We start from the raw sequence: 25,742 nt of genomic DNA, 5'->3' as shown, positions 1-25,742 counted from the left end.
AAGATCCATCTTTATTCTTTTTAGTGATAAACTAGCAATACAGGCCTACTGCATGAAACAATAAAAATCTCAATCTAAACTTACACCTAAAGGAACTAGAAAAAGAACAAATAGCCCAAAGTTAATAGAAAGAATAAAATAATAAAGATCAGAGTGGATATAATGAAATAGGGACAAAAAAAAGATGAAACTAAGAACTATTTCTTTGAAAAGACAAAATTGCTAAACCTTTTGCTAGACTCACTGAGAAAAAGATTCAAATAAATTCAGAAATGAAAGGTATTACAACTGACACCAGAGAAATACAAATAAGAGATTATGAAAAATATGCCAATAAATTGGACAACTTAGAAGTGTGTAAATTCCTAGAAACATAAAATCTTCCAAGACTGAATCTGGAAGAAATAGAAAATCTGAACAGGCCAATTATTAGCAATCAAACTGAAGCAGTAACAACTCCCAACAAACCAAAGTCCAGGACCAGATGGCTTTACAGGCAAATTCTGCCATTTAAAGAAGAGTTGACACCTCTGTTACTCAAACTTTCTAATGAAGAGTTGACACCTCTCTTACTCAAACTTTCTAAAAAGTTAAAGAGGAAGGAAAGCTTCCAAATTCATTCTATGAGGCCAGCATCACCCTAGTACCAAAACCAAAGAAAAAAAAGACCAATATCCCTCATGAACATAGATGCAAAAATCTCAACAAAATATTAGTAAACCAAATTTAAAAATACATGAAAAGAATTATTAACCATGGTCAAGTAGGGTTTGTTTTCTATATTTGTGAATCTATTTTGTTCATTTTTTTAGATTTCATATATAAGAAATCATATGGTATTCGTCTGCCTGACTTATTTCACTTAGCATAATACCCTCTAGGTCCACCCATGTTGCAATGGCAAGATTTCATTTTTTATGACTGAGTAATATTTCATTGTATATCTGTACAACATCTTTTTTAATCCATCCACCTATTGATAGATATTTAGGTTGCTTCCATATTTTGACTGTTGTAAATAATGCTAGTATAAACATAAAAGTGCATGTGTCTTTCCAAATCAGTGATTTTATTTTCCTCGGGTACATTCCTGGAAGTAGAATTGCTGTATTGTATGGGATTTGTTTTTAGTTTTTTGAAAAACCTCCATACAGCTTTACGTAGTGGCTGCACCCATTTATAATCTCATCATGTACAAGGGTTCCCTTTTCTCCACATCCTGGCCAACACTCGTTATTTCTCATCTTGTTGATATTAGCCATTTTGATTAGTACTTGTTTAAATACATTAAAAGGCAGAAAGAATCTGACTGGGGAAAAGTAAGACCCAAATATAAGCTTCGTACAAGAAAAATAATATGACACTGACAGATTAAAAGTAAAGGCACGGGAAAAGACATACTATGCTAATATGAACAAAAAGCAACCTGGAGTGCCTATGTTACTATTAGCCAAAGTATATTCTTGAGCAAATAGAGGGGTGGGTAGAAAGAGAAAGCAAAACAAATAGAAAGAGGGTGGCATCTGCCACATGGGCCAGATTGCTGATATTTCATTGCCAGACCCCCAGGAGCAAGAAAGACCAAGTAAGACAAAGACATAAAAGGACTAGCCATTTGTGTGTGTGTCTTTAGCCCTTCTTACTGTCCTAGAAAGGTTGAAGAAGCCAAAAAGAATGGGAGTATCCTAGCCATTCTCTCTGACACACAGGAAAGAATAGTTGCTGACAGTGTAGGCTCTGGTTTCAGACTTTCTGAATTTGAATCCTAATTTCATCAGTTACAAGCTAAGCGACAGTGGTTGAGTTCCTTAATCTCTTCTCATCTGGCAAACAGGTATAATAAGATTTATACCCTGTGGGCTTCCCATGAAGATTACGTGACTTAATACATGTGAAGCATTTAGTACAGCACCTGGCACACAGTAAGCACTCGATAAATTTGAACTATGATGTTGACACTGATGTTGCCACTACTCTAGTATTCAGGCATCTTCTAGGTGTTGGAGAAAGTGAAAAAAGTATTGCACCCTATGTGTGCAACAATCTTTAAGTTGACACAGTGACCCTCTTCCTGTAGGAGTGGCCAATAAAATGTTCTTAAGTTGAAGTCCCATTTGGGGATCATGACTTAACCCAGGTGATTAAGGAAAAACTCAGTTTTCTACCTCTGTATTCTCATAGTGCTATAACATTGTCAATACTTTTGACATCATATGGGTGTCCTGTGATTCAGCTCAATTCTGACACTATCTACCTGGAGACAGCAACAGGTCCCACAGGCTAAGGGCTCAGTCCTACAAGACACTACACTCCCCTCCAGATGCCAATCATAAGTCCGAGTTGTTACCTGTGACCAACCAGCTAAGATTGGAGGTCCCAATCACTCCCTCCTTGGGTTCAACTGATTTGCTGGAGTGGCATGGAAACATTTTACTCACTAGATCACTGATTTATTATAAAAGGATGTGACTCAGCAACAGCCAGGCGGAAGAGATGCCAAGGGTAAGGTATGGGGAAAGGGCTTGGAACTCCCCCGCCCTCTAGAGGTCACTGCTGTCCCTGCACCACATGTTCACCAACCCAGAAGCTCTCTGAACCCCATCCTTTTGGGTTTTTATGGAGGCCTCATTCCACAGGCATGACTGATGAAATCATCAGCCGTTGGTGACTGGTTAACCTCCAGCCCCCCTCCCCATTGCTGAAATTGGGGTGGGAAAGTTCCAACCCTTTAATCATGGTTGGGTCCCTTGGCAGCCAGCACCCATCCTTAGGTTACCTAAGTGCTTTCCAGAGTTGTCTCATTAACAACAACAACAAAAGACAACGTTATGGCTCTTATCACAGAAAATTCTAAGCACTTTAGGTACTCTGTGTTAGAAAAGGGCATGAAGGTCAAATATATATTCATCACAAATCACTATTATCCTATGAAGGGTTGGCAAGCTGGCTGGAGGTGAAAACCCACACAACCACCTGTTTTGGTACAGTCTGCAAGCGAAGGATGGTTTTTACATTTTTAAGTAGTTTTAAAAAATCAAAAGAAAAACAGCTATAACACCAGAATTAAGTAGTTGCAACAGAGTGACCCACAAAGCCTAGAATATTATCAGGCCTTTTATAGAAAAAAAAAAATTTGCCAATGAGCTTGATTTAAGCCCTCCTTGATTTTCCCCTGTATTTCCAAGTGACCACAAACACTACACCAACTGCCGTTCGGAAGCGGCCAAGCCCACCACCCATGGCAGAGTCCCAGTCTTTCCTCGCCCGGGTTCTCACCTCGGTATGGTGGCCTTCCTTTGCTGGGAGTTTAACCTTCTTTGGAGCTTGGCAGCTCTGGTTTTCCAGTGCAGGGCCTGGGTCTCAGCTTGGTCTGCCTGCGTTCTGCAGGAGAGGAGCGCCTCTCTGTGTGCTAAGGACGCACAGGGCTTTCCAAGCTTTCCGTTGCTAATTAACTGCTCTCAGCTTTTTATTATCTTTTTCCAGAGGGCCAGTCAAGCTTAGCAATAGCCACCTGGTTTCATTATCCTCTTCATCCCTATTTCTCCATAATTCCCAAACATCTGAAGCGTAACATGAGCAACTGTATTCCTTTCTGCTGGTACTCTGGTTTGTCACCAATGAAAGTTTTAACACTTGGACTTGTTCAATTGTCCCAGTAGCTCAATCTACTACCAGCGATGGGGTCCTCGTTATAAACAGGTGGTGAAAGAACCAGCTTCCAGACCCCATCTCAGTGTCTTCTTTCTGGGACCTCACCTGTTTAGGGTTGCCAAATTAAGCAAATAAAAATACAGGACTCCTGGGTAACTTTGAATTTCAGACAAATAATTTTTTAGTATAAATATATCCTGTGCCATACCTGGGACATACTCATACTAAAAAAAAAAAAAAAATTGTGTTTGTTTTTTATCTGAAATTCAAATTTAGCTGGGATCCTATATTTCATCTGGCAACTCTACAATAGGCTGGGAAGCAAACTCTAAGATGGCGTTTAGCCAGCAGGGTGTCATTAAACAATGCTCTTGGTTCAACACTTGTGGAAAGGAGCAGAAAGAAGCAGGAAGGGCAAAGGGAAAGTCACCCTGTGATGCGGGCCCAGTGTCAGGTTTGGCAGAGCCCCATGGAGCTCTGGCCCCTAGAGCAGGTCAGAGCGGGATGGAGCTGTCTAAGCGTTTATACTCGCATTGGCCACTGGAGGAGTCAGTGCGCCAGGTGACGCGGGTCTGCAGCCGAGGCAGTTCGTGAAGAGGCTGACAGCTGACGGCTATGTGCAGACAGAACTCCCAGCCCCAAGGGTGAGAAGTCTTTCCTGAAGGGGAACCCAAGGCAGTGAGTGCATCAGGGTGTCCACCACATTTGTAGAGAAGATTAGAACATTGAATAGAATAGATGACATTTAAGGACACTTCTACTTGAGCATCTATGAGTAAGTGAAATATTGTGTGCAAATTGCCTGGAAGAGACATGCGTATAGATGGGAAGCACCAAGTAGCAGCCACTTCTCTAGTGAGAACTGTGGGTCTGGACGTGCCCAGCGGTGGGGGTAGTTCTTTGAGTAACGAGCAGTGCTGGGCTTGGGCGTGTTTATCTACCTTCCAGAAGGTGACGAGTGGCATCATTGTGTTGAGAACTTCTCTGACTACGGTGGGTTTGACATATTCCTCTAGATCCAGCTTTTTAAAAAGGAATGCTTAAGAAAAGTTCAAAGTTAATTATTTTCATTTTCCAGTTACAGAGACCAGATCATTCCTTTGGGAGTGGCAGAGGGAAGTGGGAAATATGGTCATGAAGTCCGGAAACTTAAACTGTCACTTAAACTGTGATGTTGAGTGAGTTACACTTAGTCTCTGGTCTCATTTTCTTGGACTTTAAAATGAGAGTGGTGAATTAGGCGTTCTGTAAATGTCCCATCCAGTGTTGACCTTTTATAACCCTGGCAAGGGAGTTTGAGACACTGATGATGCCAGATTGTTGGTCACAAGAGTCTAACAATTTTAGAATTAGTATTTCTCATTTTAGGAGTAGTTTAACCACCACTCCTTAAGTAGCTCAGTATTTGAGACTGATATTAGCAGATTTCTTGGTGGGAAATGTAATGACAGATTACTTTCATTCTTATTTTAAATCTTACAGTGAATGGCTGTAAGAATGGATATCTTAACATCACCTGCAAGGTCTGAATAGTCCAATTAAAGGACCAAGACTGCTATTTCCCTTGTGGACTTTCCTTTCATTTTCCTTTGTGGTATTTTAATTGCAGAAGTCATCAGCAGTGAATACCTGGGCTGCCCAGTAACTGAGACACTTGGAGGGAAGGTTATAAGGAAGCTCTATAGGTCAAGGCAACAGGTGTGTTTCCATTCTTTGGGGGGTAGTTTCATTGTAAATTTGTTGTATGAATGACCCAGGACCATTTTTTGGTGGCGTGAATTGTGAACTACCTAATCAAACAGACCAACAGGTAGAAAGATGCTGAGTCCCTGACCCATTTCTGCAGGCCTTGCATAAGGCCATAACAACAATGAGCTCACTCTGGTTCCCTGTAGGGACAAACTATAAAAGTAACAACTATAATTCATCAAGAATTGGATCATTTCCAGAGCATTTCTTATTTCACATAAAAAAATCCAAGCAAGAAGGTGATACTATTATTTACATTTTACACAGGAAACAAAAGCTCTCAGGGATTAAGAGACTTGCCCCAATTCACACAAATCCAGTTTTTAAAAATATGTTCTCTTGCAACTTTTAACCCAAAATGTTATGTCCTTTTTGGTTGCTTTGCCTCTGCCAGTAAATCAGCAAATCATCATTCATTTATATCTATGAGTATCTAGTTCTAGTTACTAGTTTTATATTTTTTGTATTTTCCTACAGAGAAAATCATAATCCATATCAATGATTTTTCAGTATTCAGAAGGAGCTAGCAAACTGCAAGAGATTCAACAGAGAAACAGCCAATATAATTCTAACACACACTGTTTTGGGTTGTTTTTTTTTTAAATATTACATGTCAGTTAATGTGAGGTAACAGTAGCAATACACTTGTTTCAACATGTGACACTGTTCAGCAGTGATTATTTTATTGACTAATTAGATTAAAGATAAATAAAGCACAACCAGAAACAAGACAATCATTCTAATTCATTTTGTTCAGAACTGTTCAGAATCTGTGGTTACAGATTGGAAATTACAACTTTTAATAATGTGATACACCAGGTCACAGTGGTGGATGGAAACTGGAAAGCCCTGTCATGCACTTCTCCTTCAGATGTTTTGGCATCAAATAGTCATAACCAAAGTGTTCTCTCCCCAGTTGGAAAATGACAGCTGGCTCTACAAGAATCTTGGTGTCTCATTTGCCTTTCATCCTACAACCTTGAAGAAAATAAGACCATGCAGGTGCCTGAGATCAGAACTCCTCATTTAAAAACTCTCACCCCAAAGCTCTTTCTCTGTCCTAACACCTGTGCTCAATGAGGCACTGAGTCTGTAACCTCCTGCTGGCTTCAGTCGGACACATTATCACTTTGAAAGAGAACACTTTGAAATAGGGTCCAGCTTATCTCTGAGGTTTGAAGGGATGGTTTTATTGACTTGCCAGTGGGGTGGAAATTATCTACTTTAGATTAAAGAAGAATTAGAGAATTATCTGCTTTGATTCTGACATCAGAAGTGCAGATATTTGGAAAGTGCTTTAAAGCAACTTTGTTATAAATGACAGTGTAAACTGCTAAAAAGATACCTAGACTTAAAAATATTTGGTTGTACATTCTATTTTAGCAGTGAGCCCTTTTTTTTTAAAGACAGTACTATTTGCAAGAAAAAATGAATAAAGGCATAATTCTTTTCACTTTGTAAAGACAAACTTTCAGCCATATTATAAAATTGCCCATTAAATGCTTGTCAAATGCAGTTGTCCTTACATTATTCTCTGCTAGAGCCAAAAGAAAAAAAAATCCCAGTTTGAGCTTCTCTAGTAGTGAGGATATGATTCCTTACCCACAACTAGGGCAACCAAGGTAGTTCAGATACCAAAAGGAATATATGCTAATTCAGTAACCTCATTTGATTGCTACCATATATACAATTAGTATTGTATATATTACTATTACTGATATGACTGTTACTATGAAATCATATTCATATCCAGGTCCCCTGTACCCATAAATAGCAATATTTATATTTACATACTTTTAAAGAAGACTAGCATTCATTAGGCACATTGATCTTGAACATGAAACTCCATTTTACTTTCTTATAAAACATGAATTTGAAAAGAGTATTTTTTAAAGTTGTAACATGACACAACCAGTCTAATTAAAAAGTGGGGGGAAAGTTTCAAATACCCATTATTTTGAGAACACAACAATAAAATGTCCCTAATAGCTGCCTAGGTATTTTCAGGGGGTGGGGAGGTTTAAGTATTTAAACCTGTAAATCCCCTAAGTTTTAAAATGCTTCTATTAAGATGCTATCAACCAGAACTTGGCCCCTGAGAATGGAATGGGACCCAGTGAAGAAGTTCCAGAAGCTCTCCACCAACACAAACATGAATTCAGTGAGGGCAAATGGATGAAAAATCTTTAGGAGTTTCCCTGGGTCCCATTCCTGGCTGCAGGACCCAGTGACTTCCACTCTTCTCAGTGACCTTGCTTGGACCTCAGCACAGAGCTGAAGGATGTTTGAAGAACTGAACTGGCAAAAAACATATGCACTTAAGCACATTCAGGAGCAAGCTAAACTGGATTTTCTCCTGGCATCCAGGGGGAACAGATCACATCCTTTAAAACAGTATTAGGGAAAGAACAGCTCACTAACTGCTTTTTGGGAGGGCCACATAATTTTATGGTGTTCTCATCTTTCCCTTCTTCCAAAAACTTGAGCCATATAAATGACCACTTCTAAGTCTGGACCAAAACAAAATGTAACAAACAGGCTGTGGTGAATCAGCCCTTCCAAGAATCAGACTCACTTTCTATTCCAGATCGCAGTCAGCTAGCTTTGGCTGTGAAGGTCCACAGGATGAGTGTTTTAGGGTTTCTGAGCCACTTCTCAACTTTCTTGCAAGGACTCAACTCTGCCATTGTAAAGCAAAAGTACTCACATACTGTAACACATAACCAGATGTGTGTGATTCCGTTCCAGGAACGCTTTATTCACAAAAACAGGGGATGGGCTGGCTTTGGCCCAAGGGCCATCGTTGGTCATCTTGTTATAGATAATAACCACAAATGGTGCCTCTCTTCCGGAAACTGCAAAATGCTTCCCGTGGTTCTAGCCAGATTAATGCCCACTCACACAATATTTAGTACTCTGATCATAGATCCGTAGCTGTGGAAAAAGGGGCCAGTGTGGCCTGAGGGGTCAGTTTCTGACCCACAGCCACATCTCAGCAGAGTAAGAAATTGACGGGAACCTGTTTCTGTTTCATTAGGAAACCTGAGCATGTGGCTGTACCTGGATTTTGCTAATCTTGGCTACCAGGAGCTGAGGATAACAGCCATTGTGGCGCTGGGGTGGCAGGTGCAGGTACACACTGTGGGTCACATGGCCCCTCCTGAGTTACCTGAGTTACCAAATGTAAGTCCGCACTAAGGAATTCATTGCTCAAGGAATTGGGCCTGTCAACTCCAAGGTAAATTTGCTCAGCAAGTGGCTGAAGATCAAATGTATGAAAGTTGTGAAAGCAGGAACAGCTAAGAATCACGGCATTTCCCAAGAGGGAATCTTCCTGGTTGTGTTAGCTGGCCCTTTCACATTACCAGTGGGGAAAAAAACAGAACCCCCAGAGGGAGAGGAAACTTGCCCAGCTGGTTTGTGGAGGAATCACTAAATCTCAACTGTCTTGACTTCCAATCTGTTGCTATTTTCTCTCAAGGAGTCTGAATCTCAAGGGGGTTCCCTGACCATATAAATAAATACTCATGTCATGAGATTATGACAGTTAAGTATCTGGCTACCCTTAAAGGCATGTTTTCTTTGGGATATAAATTGTTCCGGGGAATATCTGAAATTTACTAATGGGAATAGAGTGCATTCCATCACTGCTTCAAGGGAGCTCACAAAAACTGCACAGGATAAAGCATTAAATGGCCGTCTTCCCATGAATATAAATGCTGGTCTCTCATATTGTATGACAACATGGCAAGAACGGACTGGGAAGTTCTTAAATCAAAGTTGGCATTGATTTGTTTTCCTCCTAACAAATCAAAGGCAAATGTTATCCTTGTATCTTTGGTGTCCGTGACATAGAGGATCCCTCGGGCAATGAAGGCATTGCCAGCCTTGGATTTGGGGTACGTGGTATTGATGTGCTGTGCCACAGAGAATGTCCTCTCGTCCAGCTGTGCTACGAGAATGCTCGAGCCATCCACACTTGAAGCATAGATAATCCAAAGGCCCTTTTCATCTACAGCTAAACTGAAGTAAGTCTTGGAATTCGCAAAGAGGTATTTTCGATCAAAATAAAAGGCGTTTTCAAGCTTCAGAGTTTGTGATGTTTCTTGGCCAAATTCGAATCTGAAATGTATAAAAAGTAAATATAAGTCACCATTTTTGGGGACAAAGGTGTTTTTTTAAAGTCTCCTCTATGAAAGTGGGGTGTGGCCAGGGATTCTGCATTTTCTAAGTTCCAGGGCACACCGATTCTACTGGCTGCCCCAAATGCTCTGAGCAGCAAGGCTGTAAAGGATGGTGACTACAGCTCAGTGACCACCCACAAACCATGTGACCCCAGGAAACTCTCTCGACCTCGTGAATCCTCTGGTGCTTGCTGGCCTCATGAAATGCCTGCTCAGAGATTCTTAGAGAGCTGCAAGGGACCTCAAAAGACGATCTAAAACAATCATTTAATTTTAACAAGTGATAAAGGAGAAGTGACTGGCCCAGGTATATGAATCAGTAGCAGAGCCAGAGTATGAACTTAAGTTTTTAACTCTAAACTTGGGGATTCTCCCTCTACTCCATGCTGGAGTTTTAAGACAAAAATTTCACAGCAGTCTAAATTAAGAAAGTCACCAGCCGAGAAGAGATGTAACAAACTCATGGCTGTGAAGTCAATTTTCTTGTCAGTGGTAAGTGGCTGGATAAATTAAGCTGCAAGATGGAATCCCATCTCCTCAGCTCCTCGGAGGCCGTCTGATTTGGCAGACTACAAACCTAGACCGTATCAAAAAGTGGATTATGATTCAAAGGTATCCAACCAACTGCAGGAATGAAAATTTAGGAACAGTAGGCGAAAAGAAAATAAGAACACTAGAGGGCGCCATTGAGCAGCAGAAGAAATGAGAGCGGAGTGCTCTCCAGCCAGATACGCGCTGGAGCATAACAAACGTGGAGCCGATTAACAAGCCGTTTGAAAAGAAGTAGTTTGAAAAGAAACCACATTAGAGGAGGGCTTGAGAAGGCCCTGCCTGCCTATCCCAGCTCTCCAGTTTCTCCTTCCTTTGAATGCCTGGAATTTGGGACTGCCATTTGGTCTACTGGAACCATTGGTCCGGCGCTGGCACCCAGCAGCCGTGTTTCGATGGAGGCTTATCTCTCCCAGCAAGAAAAGGCTCTAAGTCTGGTCTGTCTGCCTCTCCTCCCCGCCTCCACCAGCCCCCCGCCCACACACAGCCCCTCCGTGCAACCGGTGGCCAGCCTAGAGCAGGGCCTGGCACAGGTCCTAACCGGTGCATCACACAGGCTTAGCTTCCTCAGAAGATACTCTGTCTTAGAGTGGCCATCCTTTTCCTGGGGCTCATTCACCTCAGAAGCCCCCTGCACCCCATCCCCATGTAACAACAGCCCTATACAAACGGCAGCAGGGAGCCTCGGGATTAAATGAGAGTGCTGACTTCTGAACAGGGGCTGGGTGGGTGGTCTTTCTCTGTTAGCACAAGACTTTGTCCAGATGAGGTGGCCTGGAGTGTTGAGGTGATGAGGGAGTCCAGCAGCGGGGGATGACAGGCAAAGGACGAGGCCCTCTTGGCCACGCTGACACGTGACTTTGGGGTGGGTTCAACTGTAGTCATACAAGGAGACCTGCCCCCATCCTAACCCAGCGCTCTGATGCCAACAAGGCTGTGGAGGCTGCCCTCACTGTGGGGGGAGGGGAGGGAGAGAGAGGGACCCAGGAAGCCCTCAAGGCCCTTGTCACTTGTTTTGAATGCCCAGGACTACGGCTTCCATAATACTGGAATTATTTCAGATGCGGGTACAGCTGGAGGGCTGCACGGGCTCTTGTCCACACTCACTGTCACTGAGGACGTGGAGGATTTTGTCCACAGCCACGGAGTGGGAAGGCAGAAGACCCTGACTGGGCTCACTCCTCCCTTGGTTGGCCCGAGATGACCTGCTTCTGTCTCCAACGCCCAGAACGTGATTTCTCCTTGAGCCATGAAGCCCAACTCAGCAGTCCTGTGGGGAGCCGGGGAGACCGGGCTGCGGCCCGCGCACAGTCTGCCCAGGGGACCACCTTCGTTCCCCTCAGGCAAGCAGGCGGAGGAGGAGAGGGCCTGGCCAGGGCCCGTCAGGATGACAGGCCAACCGGGAGGCAGAGACGCCTGACTTTGAGTTGCAGTCGCGTCTTCAGTGACCTCGGCTGTGACGTGAAATTCTTCACACCCAACATATTTCAAAAGAAAACCTTTTCCAGGATGTGACACCATCCTGCCAGAAGGGGTGCTGGGTTCTAGCTGCTTCCTTCCTCAACAGCTGAGAGAGCCGCAGCCTTGTCCCTCTAGGCCTGCTGCCCTCCAGCTCTGCCCTCACTCTTGGTGTCTGGACCAGCAGCCGCGCGGAGCCCAGGCAGGGGCTGTGTCACGGGGCGCCCCCTTCATGTCCTGTGGCTCACCCAGTCAGCAAACCCCGACTGACCTCTGACTGTGCGCCAGGCCCTGGGACGCAGAGATGATGGAACCTCAGTCCTTATGCCTGCGTAGCCCGTGGTGGACTAAAGAGCTGCATCTGACCCGCGTGAGGAGGCGCTGCGCGGCCCCGGAGCAGGGCAGCTGTGGCCCAGCAGACTCACCTCACTATGGTGTTGGAGCCTCCTTTGTGGTAGTAGAGAGCGTTTTTGTGAACAGCATGCCCGCAGCCGTGGAAATAGTACGGGAGGTGGATGAGCACGTAGCTGCCGTTCAGCAGGGAGGGCTGGTCTTTGAATTCCTTCACCCTGATGCCTGCAGGAGGGAAGCCAGGAAGAGACCATCAGGGCTTGGGAGTGAGTCGGGGGAGGAAGCTCAAAGGAGGGAAGTAGAGAGTGAGGTCCCGCAAGGGTCCTTGTCTAGTTTGCAGTCTTGGACTGGCAAAGTCAAAATTCAGTCCTCTTCTATGGATTCCTGAGCCTTCTGCCAAACATGGTAACCACAGTTGGCTTTGTTCCTTCCAGGAAACCTGTATAACTGCCCCCCACCACCACACACACACACACACTGCTTACAAAGTGGTCTATCAGGCAGACAGGCCCACACCAGAAACAGCATGTACGGGGTGCTCGGGCAGTCACTGCCTGCCTCGTCCCGCACTGCATGGCAGCCACTGCCAGTCCCCAGTGGTCCTCTCCCTCTGGAGCCGTGCACAGTCATTACCAGATGACGCTTTAGCCTTGATGAAATGAAGCTGTGGAGTGCAGCTGTTGCTCTGACCCAGGAGTCTGGCCAGACCCCTTCTGGAGTGAGGCCACTGCTACCAACCCTGGCAATCCCTGACCATCCCTGTGTGGACCCAGGATGACTGGGGTCGAGCTCAGGTGCACTGTGCCTGCAAGAGGGCCTTCCCCTTCTCCCCTGGGCCCTCTGCTCAACAGATACCTGAGAAAGATGGCCAGAAGAAGGCCATCAGTCATAATGCTGTTTGTTTCCTTTGATAACTTTGCCTAAAATTGGTGAGTGTACATTGGGGGTGCCCTGGTCACATCCCTGTGACCTGAACTGCAAAGCTTGTCACCAGCGTGCTCAACCAAGGAAAGCATTCTGCCTTTAGAAAGCATTCTTACCTGTGTTTTTGCAAATAAAGAGCAGTTTGTTATGCCAATTCACCAGGATTTCAGAGACACAGAAATGGAATAGGCTTGAAGGTAGGCAACAGGTGAAAGGAGCCATTGCAACAGACTTGGACCACCTGCCAAGTGAAAGTACCTGAAAAATGTTCAGTCACCCAGATACGCTCCTCGCTCTTGTTAGCCGACTCTCTCATCCAAGTCCCAAATGTCTCTGTGACTTTTAATACTTGTGTCGGCTTTCCGATGGAAGCAATCATGGATTCTACCAGAAGAGAAAGGAAAGTTGCTCACCTACCCATTATGACGGTAAGGCTTCCAGTTTCTGAATTTCAAAACAGGCTGCTTTGTTTCCATACCTGCGAGTGGGGAGTGGCGTTCACTGCCTTTCTCACCAGCTTTGCCAGCCAAGGTGTCATCATTTGGCACAGCACACATCTCACCTAAACAACAGTAACAACAATGAGGAGCTGGCATGACGAGACTTGCATGACTTTATAACTGGTGCTTTCTCCCACCTCATTCCAGACTCTAGTCCCATACACATCCCTTACAATAGGCCCACCCAGTGCTTAGGTTGCTTGCTTTTAAACAAGTCTTACACTTTCGAATTTTCTGCCCTGCTTTGTGAGTTCCCAGCAAGCTTTCCATGACCACAGTTGCTGACATAATATAATCCCAAGAGGAAGTCAGAACAAGGGCAACAAGCGGCCTGAGTCAGCTGCTCAAGCCCTCCGCAATCTGCGGGAAAGAGGGGCTTCCTGGCACTCTCCTGGCCCCCCCTGGGCAGGTGGTATCACTATCACAGGTGGCATTTTTCTAGAAGTATCTTCACTTTCAGAGAAGCTGGTGGGACCTCATGGTGGGGTGGCCCACTTTATCCTGTCTTCCTGGACTTCCAGAGGAAGGGCTCACAGAGAGAAGGCGTCCACAGGCAGCCTGGTCCGGGGGGGTGTGAGTCCCCATCCCCACTGCCCACCTGTCTCTCCTTGCAGGCCTGTGGGACTTAGGTCTTTGGTTCATGGTTGGTTTGAGGATACACCTGAACTGGAATTCATCCTCTTTGGTTTGTCATGGTTCGCCTTAACAAATGGGCATAATTCAGGCCTTTGGGTGGAGAGGAGGGTTGGAGCGGCAGAAGCAGGACAAGAGGTGGAAGGATCATGGCCACTGTGCAGATGAGAGGAAGTGGCTTGGCTGGGGTAAGAACCCTGGTCTGGGGCAGGCTGGGGCACATCTGGCTTCCTGGGAAAAGCCAGGCCCACTTGCCTAGTTGAATTCCGAGGGGTTCAAATCCCTCGTGGTTGCTAGATAGAAAGGAGCACGTGCATCATTACTAGGGAAGCTCCCAGAACAATCTGGAGAGGTTTGTTTATCAGCAAAAATGGGCACAGGACTCACCACGACCTCTGAACGTCTTTCTAGCTGGGTGAGCCTCTGTTTCCCTAAAGGCTCCTGATGAGAGCGGTCTCAGGGATATGATATGATCCTCCACATGCAATCCTGCTGCCTGAGTTTCTGCTTAAGAACTTGGGCTTTAAACAAGAAAGGGGCAGAGAGCAGCTCTGTTCTTTGCCTGAAGAAAGGGCTCCCATTACCTGCTCCTAAAGCTGTGGGGGAGGGGGTGGTTAAAGACATGGAATTGGAGCAGGAAAGAGGGCCAAGTTCATGTGCAGGATGCCTGGCAACCGAGGGCTCATTTCCCTGATCCATGAGATAGAATGGAAGATAATGGCCTCTCATTTAAAGCAGTTGTCACAACTCTGGGCCCCAGCCCCTGCCGCTAGCCTCTTACATACGGGCTAGGCAGAGCAGGGTGCTTCTCCAGGCCCCTGCTGTCACTGGCTGACAGCGCCCTCTGCAAATTAGAATTCCACAAAAGCTCAGGTCAGCCGTCTCTGCGGAGAGGGGTCTGCTTAGCTCATTCTCCAAGGGAAGCTGAACAAAGGGCCGAAGCTAACAGAGGGGGTGGTGCTGACGGTCAGGGAAGGAGCGGCTCAGCTGCGGTTTAACAAGGCGCTAAGTGCTGAATTATAATCAGGCTCCACTGACTGGGGTGGGGAGATGGTGACATCTCTGAAAGCACAGATTTGCCCACTCTGACAGCTGGGTGTGTGCTGCCAAAATGTCTTCGAGAAAGGACAGTGCAACGAGGGGAACTAAAGACCATTTAGGAAAGGGGCGGTGAAATCCGCGGCAGGTGTGGCAGAAGCTCCAGTCAGGACCCTCCTGTTGGCCCCGAAGTGCCAGCAAGCTGTGCCTCCTCATGCCTCAGCAGGGGCGGGTCCCAGGTCGCCCCTCTGGGGAGGCGTTCTAACGTCACCTAGAAGTATTTCCCATTAATATGGCCCTTGGTTTCTGATGACCTTTCAATCCGTGGCCATCCCTCTCACAAAGCAAGTCCTCTTGGCCTGCCAGAGATCAGGTGCTCTTTGCCCTTGGTGAGCTTAGTCTCAGAGCATGAATTCCCATCTCCGAAGGGCAGGAGCCCTAGGAGCAGGGCCTTTACAGTCAGGTAGACCTGGGTTTGAATCCTAGCATGTCACTTTCTAACTGAGTGACCGTGGGAAAGCTGCTAAGCTCCTTGGGTTCCAGTTTTGTTACTGTGAGTGAGAATTAAGTGGCCTGAGCCCTAGCACTGTGCTTGGCACTTTATCAGCCCTCAAAGCTCAGTGGTGATGATGGCAGAATGGCAGTCTTTGTGGGGAGTTCACCAGTCTGAACTTCCCCACACTTCCCCAGCATCAGTCAGGATGTCCACGCTCCAACAGTGAACAGCTTGACCTTCAACACTGTTTCAGGGGAGAAGGATGGTGGATTTTGCAAGGAAGTAGAACAGTCTGGTGATAAATGAAGAGAAATGGATGAGGGAAGGGGGTGGGAGGCCCAGTTCTAAACCTGCCATCGGTCCTCAACCCTGGGGCAGACTGTTCAGGCTTCCCACGAGCATGTTGCAAGGGGGAACTCTTGCTTTGAGCAAAATCTCCTGCCTCTATGTAAAAAAATCTGGTTGCAAAGACTGGGTTAAGCCCAGGAGTTTGGGATCACTAGCTGAAGAGCTGGTCTCCCTGGAGCAGGCTTGGTGACCTGGGCACTGGCCGTTGGACATGTTTGGTTGCCGAGGGCCTTTGGACCTTCTGCTTCCAGGGGGTCCTGGAGGACCCGGAGGGCCGGGGGGCCCAGGCGGGCCAGGCGGGCCAGGTGGTCCAGGCGGGCCTTGGTCACCTTTGGCACCTGGAGAGAGGGAAAGACGGAGAGAGGGACTGATTAAAGAGCCATGAACAAAGACAGGTTTCACATATGGGAAAAGGAGAATGAGCAGCCCCAGGGTGGCTGCTGAGCTCCCACTTCCCAGGCACCTCGTCTGGCTATGCTAGCACTTGTCCATGCAGGGTTGTGGAGACAGCTCTAGCAGGTGTTGAGTTCCAACTAGTTCCAGGACTGTGCTACAAATTTTATAAATCTCCTCCCCATTGTTCTTCCCAAGTACTCTGTGAGATACAGCTTTAGTAGTTACTCAGTGGCCTGAGTCTTAGGGAAGTTCAGGGATTTATTTGCTCAAGGTCACAACCAGAATCGGGCTGGGCCTCAATCTCAGCTGTGTCCCACTGTAAAGCTCCTCCTGTTTTCGTTGGCCTACGTTTACAGATCTCAATGCTGATGGCTTGTTAGAATCCCCTGAAGAGCTCTAATACAGTTTATGGGCCCGATCCCAGATCAATTAGATTAAAATAGTGTGAAGGTTGGTCATCTGTTTTTTTCTAAAGCCTCCTCATGTGCTGCAAGGTCCGAGAAACACTGCTCTGGGTGGCAAAGGAAATCAGGGTCCTGCTGTGTGACCCTGGGCAGGCAGCCCAACCCTCTGAGTCTGTTTCTTCATTTGCAGATTGAGTCTCTACTCCCTGTCCTGCCTTGGGAGAATCCACTGAGGTCACTGGGTGAGTGCTCCACCAGCTGGAACCCCTCCACCCCTCTAACTTCAGGTGGTCAATGTGGGTACAGCCCTTTGCAGGGGCCACTGGTGGTGGAGCTCTCATAAAGCAGGCTGGGCTATTCAGCCCTTTGCGCCTACCCTCCTGTTCTGGGCTGACTGGGGATCTAAAGTCTCTTAAGCTGCCTCTTCCCAGCCAGACCAAATAAGTCTTTTCAGCCTTTCTAGAGTGGGCAAGCAGGGGCCAAGAGGCAGGAGGTGGGGCTAGGCCCACTCCAAAGGCGTAGAGCTCTGTAGGCGGGGCAGACAGGATCCAGCCCTCCTAGGCCTTCTCTGTCCAGGGGACACGCCCAGCTCAGGCCTGGTCTCTGGAACCGGGGAACTCAAGGGTGTTGCTTTTCTGAATGGTTTGTCATCATCCCTCACTTGAGCAGTACTATAGGGGAGTGAAATATTGCGGATGTGTAGATTTCCCATATTACTGAAGCATAACAAGACCTTATATTTTTGAAGCATATTCACATATATATGATCCTGTCAAAATGCTTTCTAAATTTCATGCATTTTGCATAGAAATCTTCCTGTTTATGAAACAAAGCATGTAAACCCAATCTTATCTTTCCTCAATGCTTTGGTCCCTGTTCAGTGCCTAGCAAATAACAGGCACTCAACAAATTTTGAACAGATGGATGGGAGTCTGACTCCGGGACCCTGTTCTGAACCTCTGTCATCAGCTCCTTGAGGACAGAAGTCATGTCTTGATCATTTTCATATGCACATTCCTAGCTAGTGGACAAGTCCCTAATTCGTAAATGGTGCTCTCTGATATTTAAAAAATGTTTATTGACTATATTAACAGGATAGTTATATTTTTATGATATAAATGGTCTCCAAAGCATCGTGCTTTTAAAATTCTTCTGCCTCTTCCTCCCCCATGACCATCTGCTGTCACCTCCTCTCCCACCACATGATTATCTTTCTGTGGTTTGTTGCATCCCATGGATGCCAAATACCTGCTTTGAACCTAGGCTGGAAACCAGACAAAGAAGATCAGCAGCCATGTCTGCCCCGACTCTATGTCAGAGAGCTGAGGTTAAGGGCCTGAGGATGACCCTACCTTGTCTGTGAAGAGAAGGCCGGTGCTTTCTGCCAGCTGTCTTAGGAATCTTAAGTTGCTTGCTTACTTGTCTTGTTGTGAATTGGGCTGGAATTAATAGATATCTGGAAAAAGCATGCTTCCTTCATCCTAATTCAATCCAATCATGATATTTAGACCTGAATTTTCCAAGCTCAGATTCGGTCTCACTAACTTTGGGGCACCACGCACAGTTTTCTCCTCTTTGGAAGCAGGGAACTCTAATACAGGCTGCAGAACAGACGGACACATAGGCAGAAAAGGAGAGGGGACTCAGGGGGGCCTTTGTGCTGGAAACCAGGTTGGCCCCGGGCCCGTTCACCCCGGGAAAGTGCCCGGGCAGCAGCGCCCGCCTTACCTGTGGCGAGCACATCGTTGGTCGCGTCCCCTTTGTCTCCCTTGTCGCCCTTCTGCCCCGCCGGTCCCTCGTTTCCGGTCAAGCCCAGCTCACCGGGGTCTCCCTTTTCCCCTGGAGTTCCAATGGCTCCAGGTAGCCCTGGGGAAAGAAGGGGTTCATTAGCCTGCTGTGCAAGAAGTTCTGCACTCCACTCTGTAAAGTTGTTGTTCGTGCTTTTAAGGTGAGGCAGTTTCAATCACCAAACACATAACACTTCATCACCACTTTAGGAGAGCAGCACAACTACAAGTTCATTAAAGAATAGTACTTGCAGGTGGCTCTGGTGAATATTTTTACAGATATTTGGTTGGGCCAACATGTTGGAGAGATGAGGGAGCCATGGAGAGGCAACCTCAGCAAGAGCAGAAGGAAGGTAGGGCCCAGTTGGAAGACTCGCGTGGGGACGGATGGTGCCCTCAGGGAATGGGGTGGACAGGGGGCTGGAATGGTGGGTGTTGTCACCCTCTTTATTTGGTTTCTATCTCACAACCTACTAGAGGGGTAGGCTGGTCAGTAACCCTTACTCTCATTTTATAGGACTTAGAACTAAGGCCTGCAATGGTTATAACTGATGCTACCAAGTGAACAGCAAAGATCTGATCCATCTCCAATCCCCTTTCTGTGACAGTCTAACGTGAAATGCTTTCAGTCAAAGTAACAAACAGGTGAAGTTGCTTTGGGACTAGCATTAAGGGGGATGATGATAGTGTGAACAAATGCAGCAGGTGAAATCTGCCTCTGCTCCTGGGGAGCCATCACTGCGGAACTGCAGTCCTGCCACAGGCAGCTAGAGGTGGTCCAGATGTGTGCAGTGACTCGTCTCGGCACTGGACTTCAGGCAGCGCAGCATTCTAATCCCTGGGAGAAAGGAAGCCAGCGAGGTGCAGATATGATTGCCCTGGCTCGCTGACTGGTGGGTGGTTTCCAGACAGCACCACGGGAGGGGAACCCAAACAGAGCCTACAGTTTCACTGAGATGAGGAGGCAAAAACCAGAGTTTGGGGAGACAGAGGTGGCTGCAGTTTGTGAGGGAGACTACGTGAGAGGAGGCAGTGGCCTAGAAAGGGTTCTGAAGAATTTCAAAGGGATTTCCTTGAGTCTGGCTGAGCAATGATCTGTGTAGGGTGAAACTCTACAAGGCAGAAAAGAATGGCCAGAAAGTAGATATTATACAACTCTCAGAGCTTGCACAGGGGAAGGGTATCATTCTCACCAGTCAAAGCAGAGACCTCTCAGAAAATGATGGGGTATTGGGTAGAGTTCCTGGAAAAGTCTTGTCTTAGTAGTGAGGCTTTATTAGCCAGAGGGTAAAGACTGCTGTGGCTCCTTCATAACAAAGCTTAAATACAAGTTTCAAAAAGATCAAGTTGAGCTGGAAGTAGTTTAGCTGAATGCCAGAGGAGTCTAACATTTGAACCATTCAGTTAATGTAAGGCAGCATCTTAACAGTTTAAGCAAAAATCATATGATCATTTCAGCAGAAGCAGAAAAGGTGTTTGATAAACTTTCATACCCATTCTTAACAAAAATCCTCATCTAACAAGAAATAGAAGGAAACTTCCTCAATCTGAAAAAGGACATCTATGAAAAACCCTACAGTTTACATCATCTTTAATGGCAAAAGACAAAATGCTTTTTGCTTAAGATCAGGAACAAGACAAGGGTATCTACTTTCATCACTCTATTTCACAACTTTCATCACTTTATTCCACACTGTACTGGAGGTCCTAGCCAGTGCTATAAAGCAAGGTAAAAGAAAAGGCAAACAGATTTGAAAGAATGAATTAAAATTGCCTTTATGTGCAGGTGACATGATTGTTTATGTAGAAAAATCTCAAGGAGTCTATAAAAAAAGTTATTCATGAGCACGTAGGGATACTGGGGCCTTGAGAGGGAAAGTGATTGCTTAATATCATGCAAAGATATGGCCAGATAAAACTCAACTAGTATGATACCTCTACTGCAGGTGCTATTTGCTCATTTAGACAATGGATTCCTGGAGACACTGCTCAGTAGAGATAATGCTCAAAGTGGCAGAGATTTCAGGCAGTAGAGAATACCGGGAGGCATGTTTTAGCCCAAGTAAATCTTTAGTTTCTCTCAACCTCTATAACCAAGAGGGCTTAGGATACACAGTTTTTTCTAATTACCCTTCCAGTCTTCATGCCCCTTATGCACTCTGGCTAAGCGATGCATCTTCACCCCTCTCCTTTGCCCCCTCTATTTGGCCAGTCCCCATTCTTCAACTGCCCTCTTTGCATGGCAACTGTCCACCCTCCAGATTGAAAACCAAAACTGGATGCCCTGCCCCCTGCCCCTCAACTCCTACAGCCCCATAGGATTCCAGTGTGACCGTCCCAAGGGAGTCATAGACTTCTGGATTGGGAGGCACCTATTAGAGGCCATTTAGTTCAACCTCCCATCCAACACTAAAAACATGTCTATTCGACTAGCTCTTCTCAAGCCCTCTCAGCAATAGGGAGGCCATTACATCACATTGCACCACAGACTGTATTAGAATACTCTGCATTGCCATCAAACGCAAGCATTCTGTAAAATATACATCCAGAGCTCTTAGCACATTTCCTTTTTCTTGGGGGAGTGATAAATATTCAAAATGGTTTCTGCTCTTCCAAAGTCAAGACCCCCTGCACAGACCATCCCAAGGCAGAGAGCAGTGTAAGAAAGAACCTTAAAATGTTGACATCATTAAAAAATGCACTGAACAAAGAAACATTTGCTAGATTTCAGCCAACCATAAAAAAACATCTCAGTGGACACTATGAAATCCAGTTGTGGCAGAGGCAGAGGCCCCAGGCTCCCTGCCTCTGCCAGCAGTGGTCTTGGGTGGGCATTGTGCCCTTACAGAGGGGCTGGGGCACAGTGAAGAGGATGTGAAGAAGAGCAGGGGAAGGCCCCCCATTAGCAGCACTTGCTCTGCTGTGGATTGGGGAGCAGGGGGGCCCAATCATGCCTCTTGGGTGGGACATGGTTCATAATGCCTCTCTTAGAACAGCACTGAAAGCCCACGGCTCTGTGTCATCCCTGCCCACAGTCATTAGGACATCTTGCTGGAAAGTGTTCGCTCATTTAAGAGCCCTTAATCAGGCACCTCTGCATGAGAAGATGTTCTTTTGTCAGTATATTAAATAGGCAATTGGGCACATTAACTGAAGGGCACAAAAGCCTAGAACGTTGCCATGGAATCCAGTTGGCACAATGCACCAAGTATAACTGACACCTTCTGAAGGTTTCAGATGACCCAGACTCAGCAACGCTAGGGGAAATGATACCTTCTCATTACTTCAGGGCTTCCTTTTTCAGGCATTTATTTTAGTCACAAAGAGCCTTATGCATCATCATCCGATTTCCCCTTTTCTTTTACTCCTTCCTTTTGTGCCTTTTATTTTCTTTCTCAAAAAGGCCAGGTGTGAAATAGGAAAATGTTCACACTATAATGCAGCATTGTAAGGCAGCACCCACATGGGCAGGTCCGAAAGCTCAAGATACTAAAGGCCTTTACTTAAGGATGTATTTTGACTCTTTGCTGGGTGTGCAAGATTATTTCTAAGCTTTCGTTAAGAAAGGGTTGGGGACAGATGGTAACTACACATATCATGGTGAACATTTAGGAATGTATACAATTGCTGAAGCCCTATGTTGTACACCTGAAATTAATAAAATGTATATCAACTATACTTCAATTTTAAAAAAAAGAAAGGGCGGGGGAACAACGTGTCTATGTACAGTCTGACTTTGCCCTCTTCCCACCATCACCTCTAAGAAAGTTCCCTTCACCGCCTTGGCCACGCACTGGCCGAGGTGTGTCAGAAGTACAAAACCATCTAATCACACGTGCCATCAGACCACCCATGTGTGGCATTTTCTACCCTGCCCCGATTCAGCAGTGCACTGTGGCACCATTACACTGCATAGTCTGGACCCTGGCACCGTTTGTCTTGTGATGCCTGGCAGGCTTCGAGTCAGCGCATTCTGCCAGAGAAGAAAGGCCAGATTCTGCTTGTCTAACTTGTGTGCTAAAAGTGGCTCTCTGCTATTTTCCTTCCTGGTGGCACCCACTCAGAACAAACCATGTCTCCAGCTTTAGAGCTGTGTGATGTCCCTGGGGTCAACTCCATCATCTCTGCAGCAGGGGGTGAGGGTGGACATCTTATTTCTGGTAGAACCATCTGTCACCCACGGGGTTGGGGGAGAGGGAGCTCAAAACCAGTCCCGAGACTGCGATGAGTAAAGAGGAGGACATTTATTTCTGTTTTCATGGGGATTTGATTTTCAGAGAAGAAAATCATTAGCTCTTAAGTGAGATAGAGACTGGTGGAGAGAAAGAAAATGCTTGGTTTTGAGGCAAATGTTATAGAAGATGCTGGTTGCAAAATTAACCTTTGAGTCTCTTGAATTCTGTACAAATCTAAGCTGGTGTTTTCAGTAATATGGGCATTTTCCCTTAGATTTCCTTTTGATCTAAAATCAAGTTTCTCCTTCCCCATTTTTGGAAACAACAGCAATATTAGCTAACACTAACATAGCACTTACTATGCATCCGGCCCTATTCTAAGTACCATATGTATATATATGTGTGTGTGTGTGTATGTGTGTGTGTGTATATATATACTAATTTGATCCTCCTAATCACACTATGAGGTCGATACTATTATTGTCTGCATTTTACAGATGAGGCAACCGTGACATAGATTCAGTAACTCACCCAAGGGCAAATAGCTAGGAAGTGGGAGAGAGTCAGGACCCAAGCCAGGCCATCAGGCTCAGGTGCCATGCTGCCCCACCATTGTTCTTAGCATTCCTAAGGTAAGAAGCTGGATCTGATCACCAGAGGGTCATCGTTGATATTTCAGTCTCCCAGGAACAGTGGTCAGGCTGGAGCTCCGCTCTGCCTCCATCAGGTCAGTCTTCTAGGGATCACAGTGGCTCCCAGCTGCCTCCTGCAGACATGGAGCTGAAGCCCCTGGCCCCATCCTGAGCTAGCCTGGGTCCCCTCCAGTACCCGGGGACAGCCCCCATCACAGTCCCTCTGGGCTGCGCCTTTCTGTTTGCCCCTGCAGGGCCCTCCTTACTTCCCCTCTGCTTATCACCAAGATGTTGTCCACTACACTTAGCTCTATTACACAATCCATCCTCTACAAAGGGTCCTATTTGTTCATTATCTGTACAGGAAAGTTCAGCTTTTTCTTCTGGCAGTATTATCTGCTGTGCATAATAAAGCAGTCTTCATATCAGAATAGCCAGCTATCAAGTATGTACTGTGTGCAAGATCCATTTTCTCTTTCAACTGGAAGGGAAGCCCTTATGGGTAGAAACTATGTTCAATTCTCATTCATTCATTCATCAGCTATTTATTGAGTCTCAGCTGGGGCTGGCTGAGAGCTGTGCCAAATAAGAGAATATATGACACAGTCTTTGCTTCATAGACAAACACACTAGCACAGGTTATTTAGAAACCGGGAGCCATGGGACCATTGTTGGAACCTGACCTCTTCAGTCTACAGATGAGGAGCCCAAGGCCCAAAGGGGAAGCAACCTGCCCAAGGCCTCAGAGCCAGTCAGGGACCGAGGCAGGTGCTCCCCTCTGCCCCAAGAGCAGGGGACAGGAGGCAGCTGACCTCTGTCTGCCTGGCAGGTGATTATTCCTTGAACAGCGTGTTCTTGCACATGTCCTACAGGTCTCCAGGTAAGACTCAGCATCAGGCTGAGGTTGGAGGGGGTAGCCCTGCCTTCTTCCATAATTAACAGCACCAGTTCCAGAGGCTTCTGTCCAGCCTGCCCCTGCCCCGTGGCACCTCTAATAATGCCAGCCTCACATCTCAGGCCCAACCCCCTCAAGCCTGGAAGGTTAGTGTAGTCGTGTTTAAGAGCAGGGGTCCAGGGGTCAGAGAGCCTTGGATTCAAGCCCTGCCTCCTCCACTTATTAGCTTTTGGAAATTGGACAAATTATGTCCATTCAATCAACAGTGACTCTATTGCCCTCCTTTGCTGGGTGTTCCAGGCCCTGGAAGTTGGAACTAAGCAAGACAGACATGGCCCATTTCTCATGGACTTACATTCTCCTCAGGGAGTCAGACCATGCACACATCAACATGCAAACACAGGAAGGGAATTTCAGTGAGGCATTATGTGCTTTGAAAGAAAGCAGGAATATGACTAAGTTGGTGAGTTGGTGTGGGTAAAATTGTAACATGTCCAGAATATCTTGCCTGGCTTTAGTACATCTGCATATCAATAGGCGTTCAGAGGTGGAAAGAAGTATGGGCTTTAGTGCATTTGCATCTTTCCTCAGGGGTGGAGAAGTTTATCTCATATCAATGGGTAATTACCTGGGCAACAGAGGGCTTATCTGTACCTGAGAGGTGAGGGGGAGGGCCGGTTTTGCTTCTGCTGGAGTAGGAAAGAGAGAGATGGGCCAGACTACAGTTTTATAAGCAATAAATGGGTTTTAAACTTTATTTCTCCCTTTGACTGATTTCAGTTTTTAGAGGTATTTTACCCCGGGATTTCCTTTCCCCGGACTTACAGTCGGGCTAGACACAGAAGCCAGGGACATCCTGGATGAGGAAGTGACACATGAGCTGAGGCCTGCACCATGGGAAGGAACAGTCACAGGAAGGGCGGGGAGAGGGAATTCTAGACAGTGGGCAGAGCAGGGCAAAGGCTCTGAGACAGGGACGGGTGGTCTCAGCCTGTTTGAGAAACAGAAAGATAAACCTTCTTCAGCTGCAAAAAATATGGCTAACAAGAATATCCATCTCCTTAGGTTTGTTGTTGGAGACTAAATAAGTGAAGTACTTAGAGGCATGCCTAACGATGCATGCTGGCTATTCACTACTATTGTTCAGAGGATCTCTGCTAGAGGGCACAGTCCAGTCTGGTCCTACCTTGGTCAACACAGTCTCTCTTGCCTGTTTTTGGAAAAAGCACCTCTTTCTGGAATGCATGCCTACTCCTTCCCTCTCCTACCTCTGCCTGGCCAAACACACTGATTCTGAACTCTCGCCTGAAATAATGGCCCTTCCTTCTTCACCATCAATGGCCCTGGCCCAGCAGGTCACTTCCTGCGTGAGACCCTGCAGTGCCTTCCGGGGAACTGACAGGGTGACGCAGACTGTTGATATGAAGGCTGGGAACGGCCTGGCTCCTGCCCCCAGCCTCCCCTCCCTGCACGCCTGCCTCCCTGAGCTGCGCTGCAGGGCCGGTGCAAGGGTGTGCACTCTACCTGGGCCACCCTCTGCCGGGCTCTCATCCTTCAAGCCTGACCTCAGAC

General features: G+C 46.4%; 1 protein-coding gene across 2 annotated transcripts in view; it reads right to left on the bottom strand.

Moving 5' to 3' along the window:
* Positions 1–6,124: 6,124 nt before the first annotated feature.
* The window catches only part of GLDN (gliomedin), an 81,702-nt gene continuing 62,084 nt past the window's right edge, over positions 6,125–25,742 (bottom strand). Inside the window, exons 5-10 of one of the 2 annotated variants that reach the window (XM_036917784.2) lie at positions 18,410–18,547; positions 16,073–16,219; positions 13,345–13,428; positions 13,125–13,250; positions 12,017–12,167; positions 6,125–9,522 (exon numbers count right to left, since the gene is read on the bottom strand). In XM_036917784.2, the coding sequence (XP_036773679.2) occupies positions 9,063–9,522; positions 12,017–12,167; positions 13,125–13,250; positions 13,345–13,428; positions 16,073–16,219; positions 18,410–18,547 (1,106 nt within the window). In that variant the 3' untranslated portion in view covers positions 6,125–9,062. The remainder of the gene's footprint in view (positions 9,523–12,016; positions 12,168–13,124; positions 13,251–13,344; positions 13,429–16,072; positions 16,220–18,409; positions 18,548–25,742) is intronic. The other variant, XM_057488803.1, reaches the window with a different exon arrangement.

This window comes from Manis pentadactyla, chromosome 11, assembly GCF_030020395.1.
Source record: "Manis pentadactyla isolate mManPen7 chromosome 11, mManPen7.hap1, whole genome shotgun sequence".
Lineage (NCBI taxonomy): Eukaryota > Metazoa > Chordata > Mammalia > Pholidota > Manidae > Manis > Manis pentadactyla.
The sequence above is the reverse complement of the archived record's forward strand: the minus strand, read 5'-3'. Positions and strand labels throughout refer to the sequence as shown.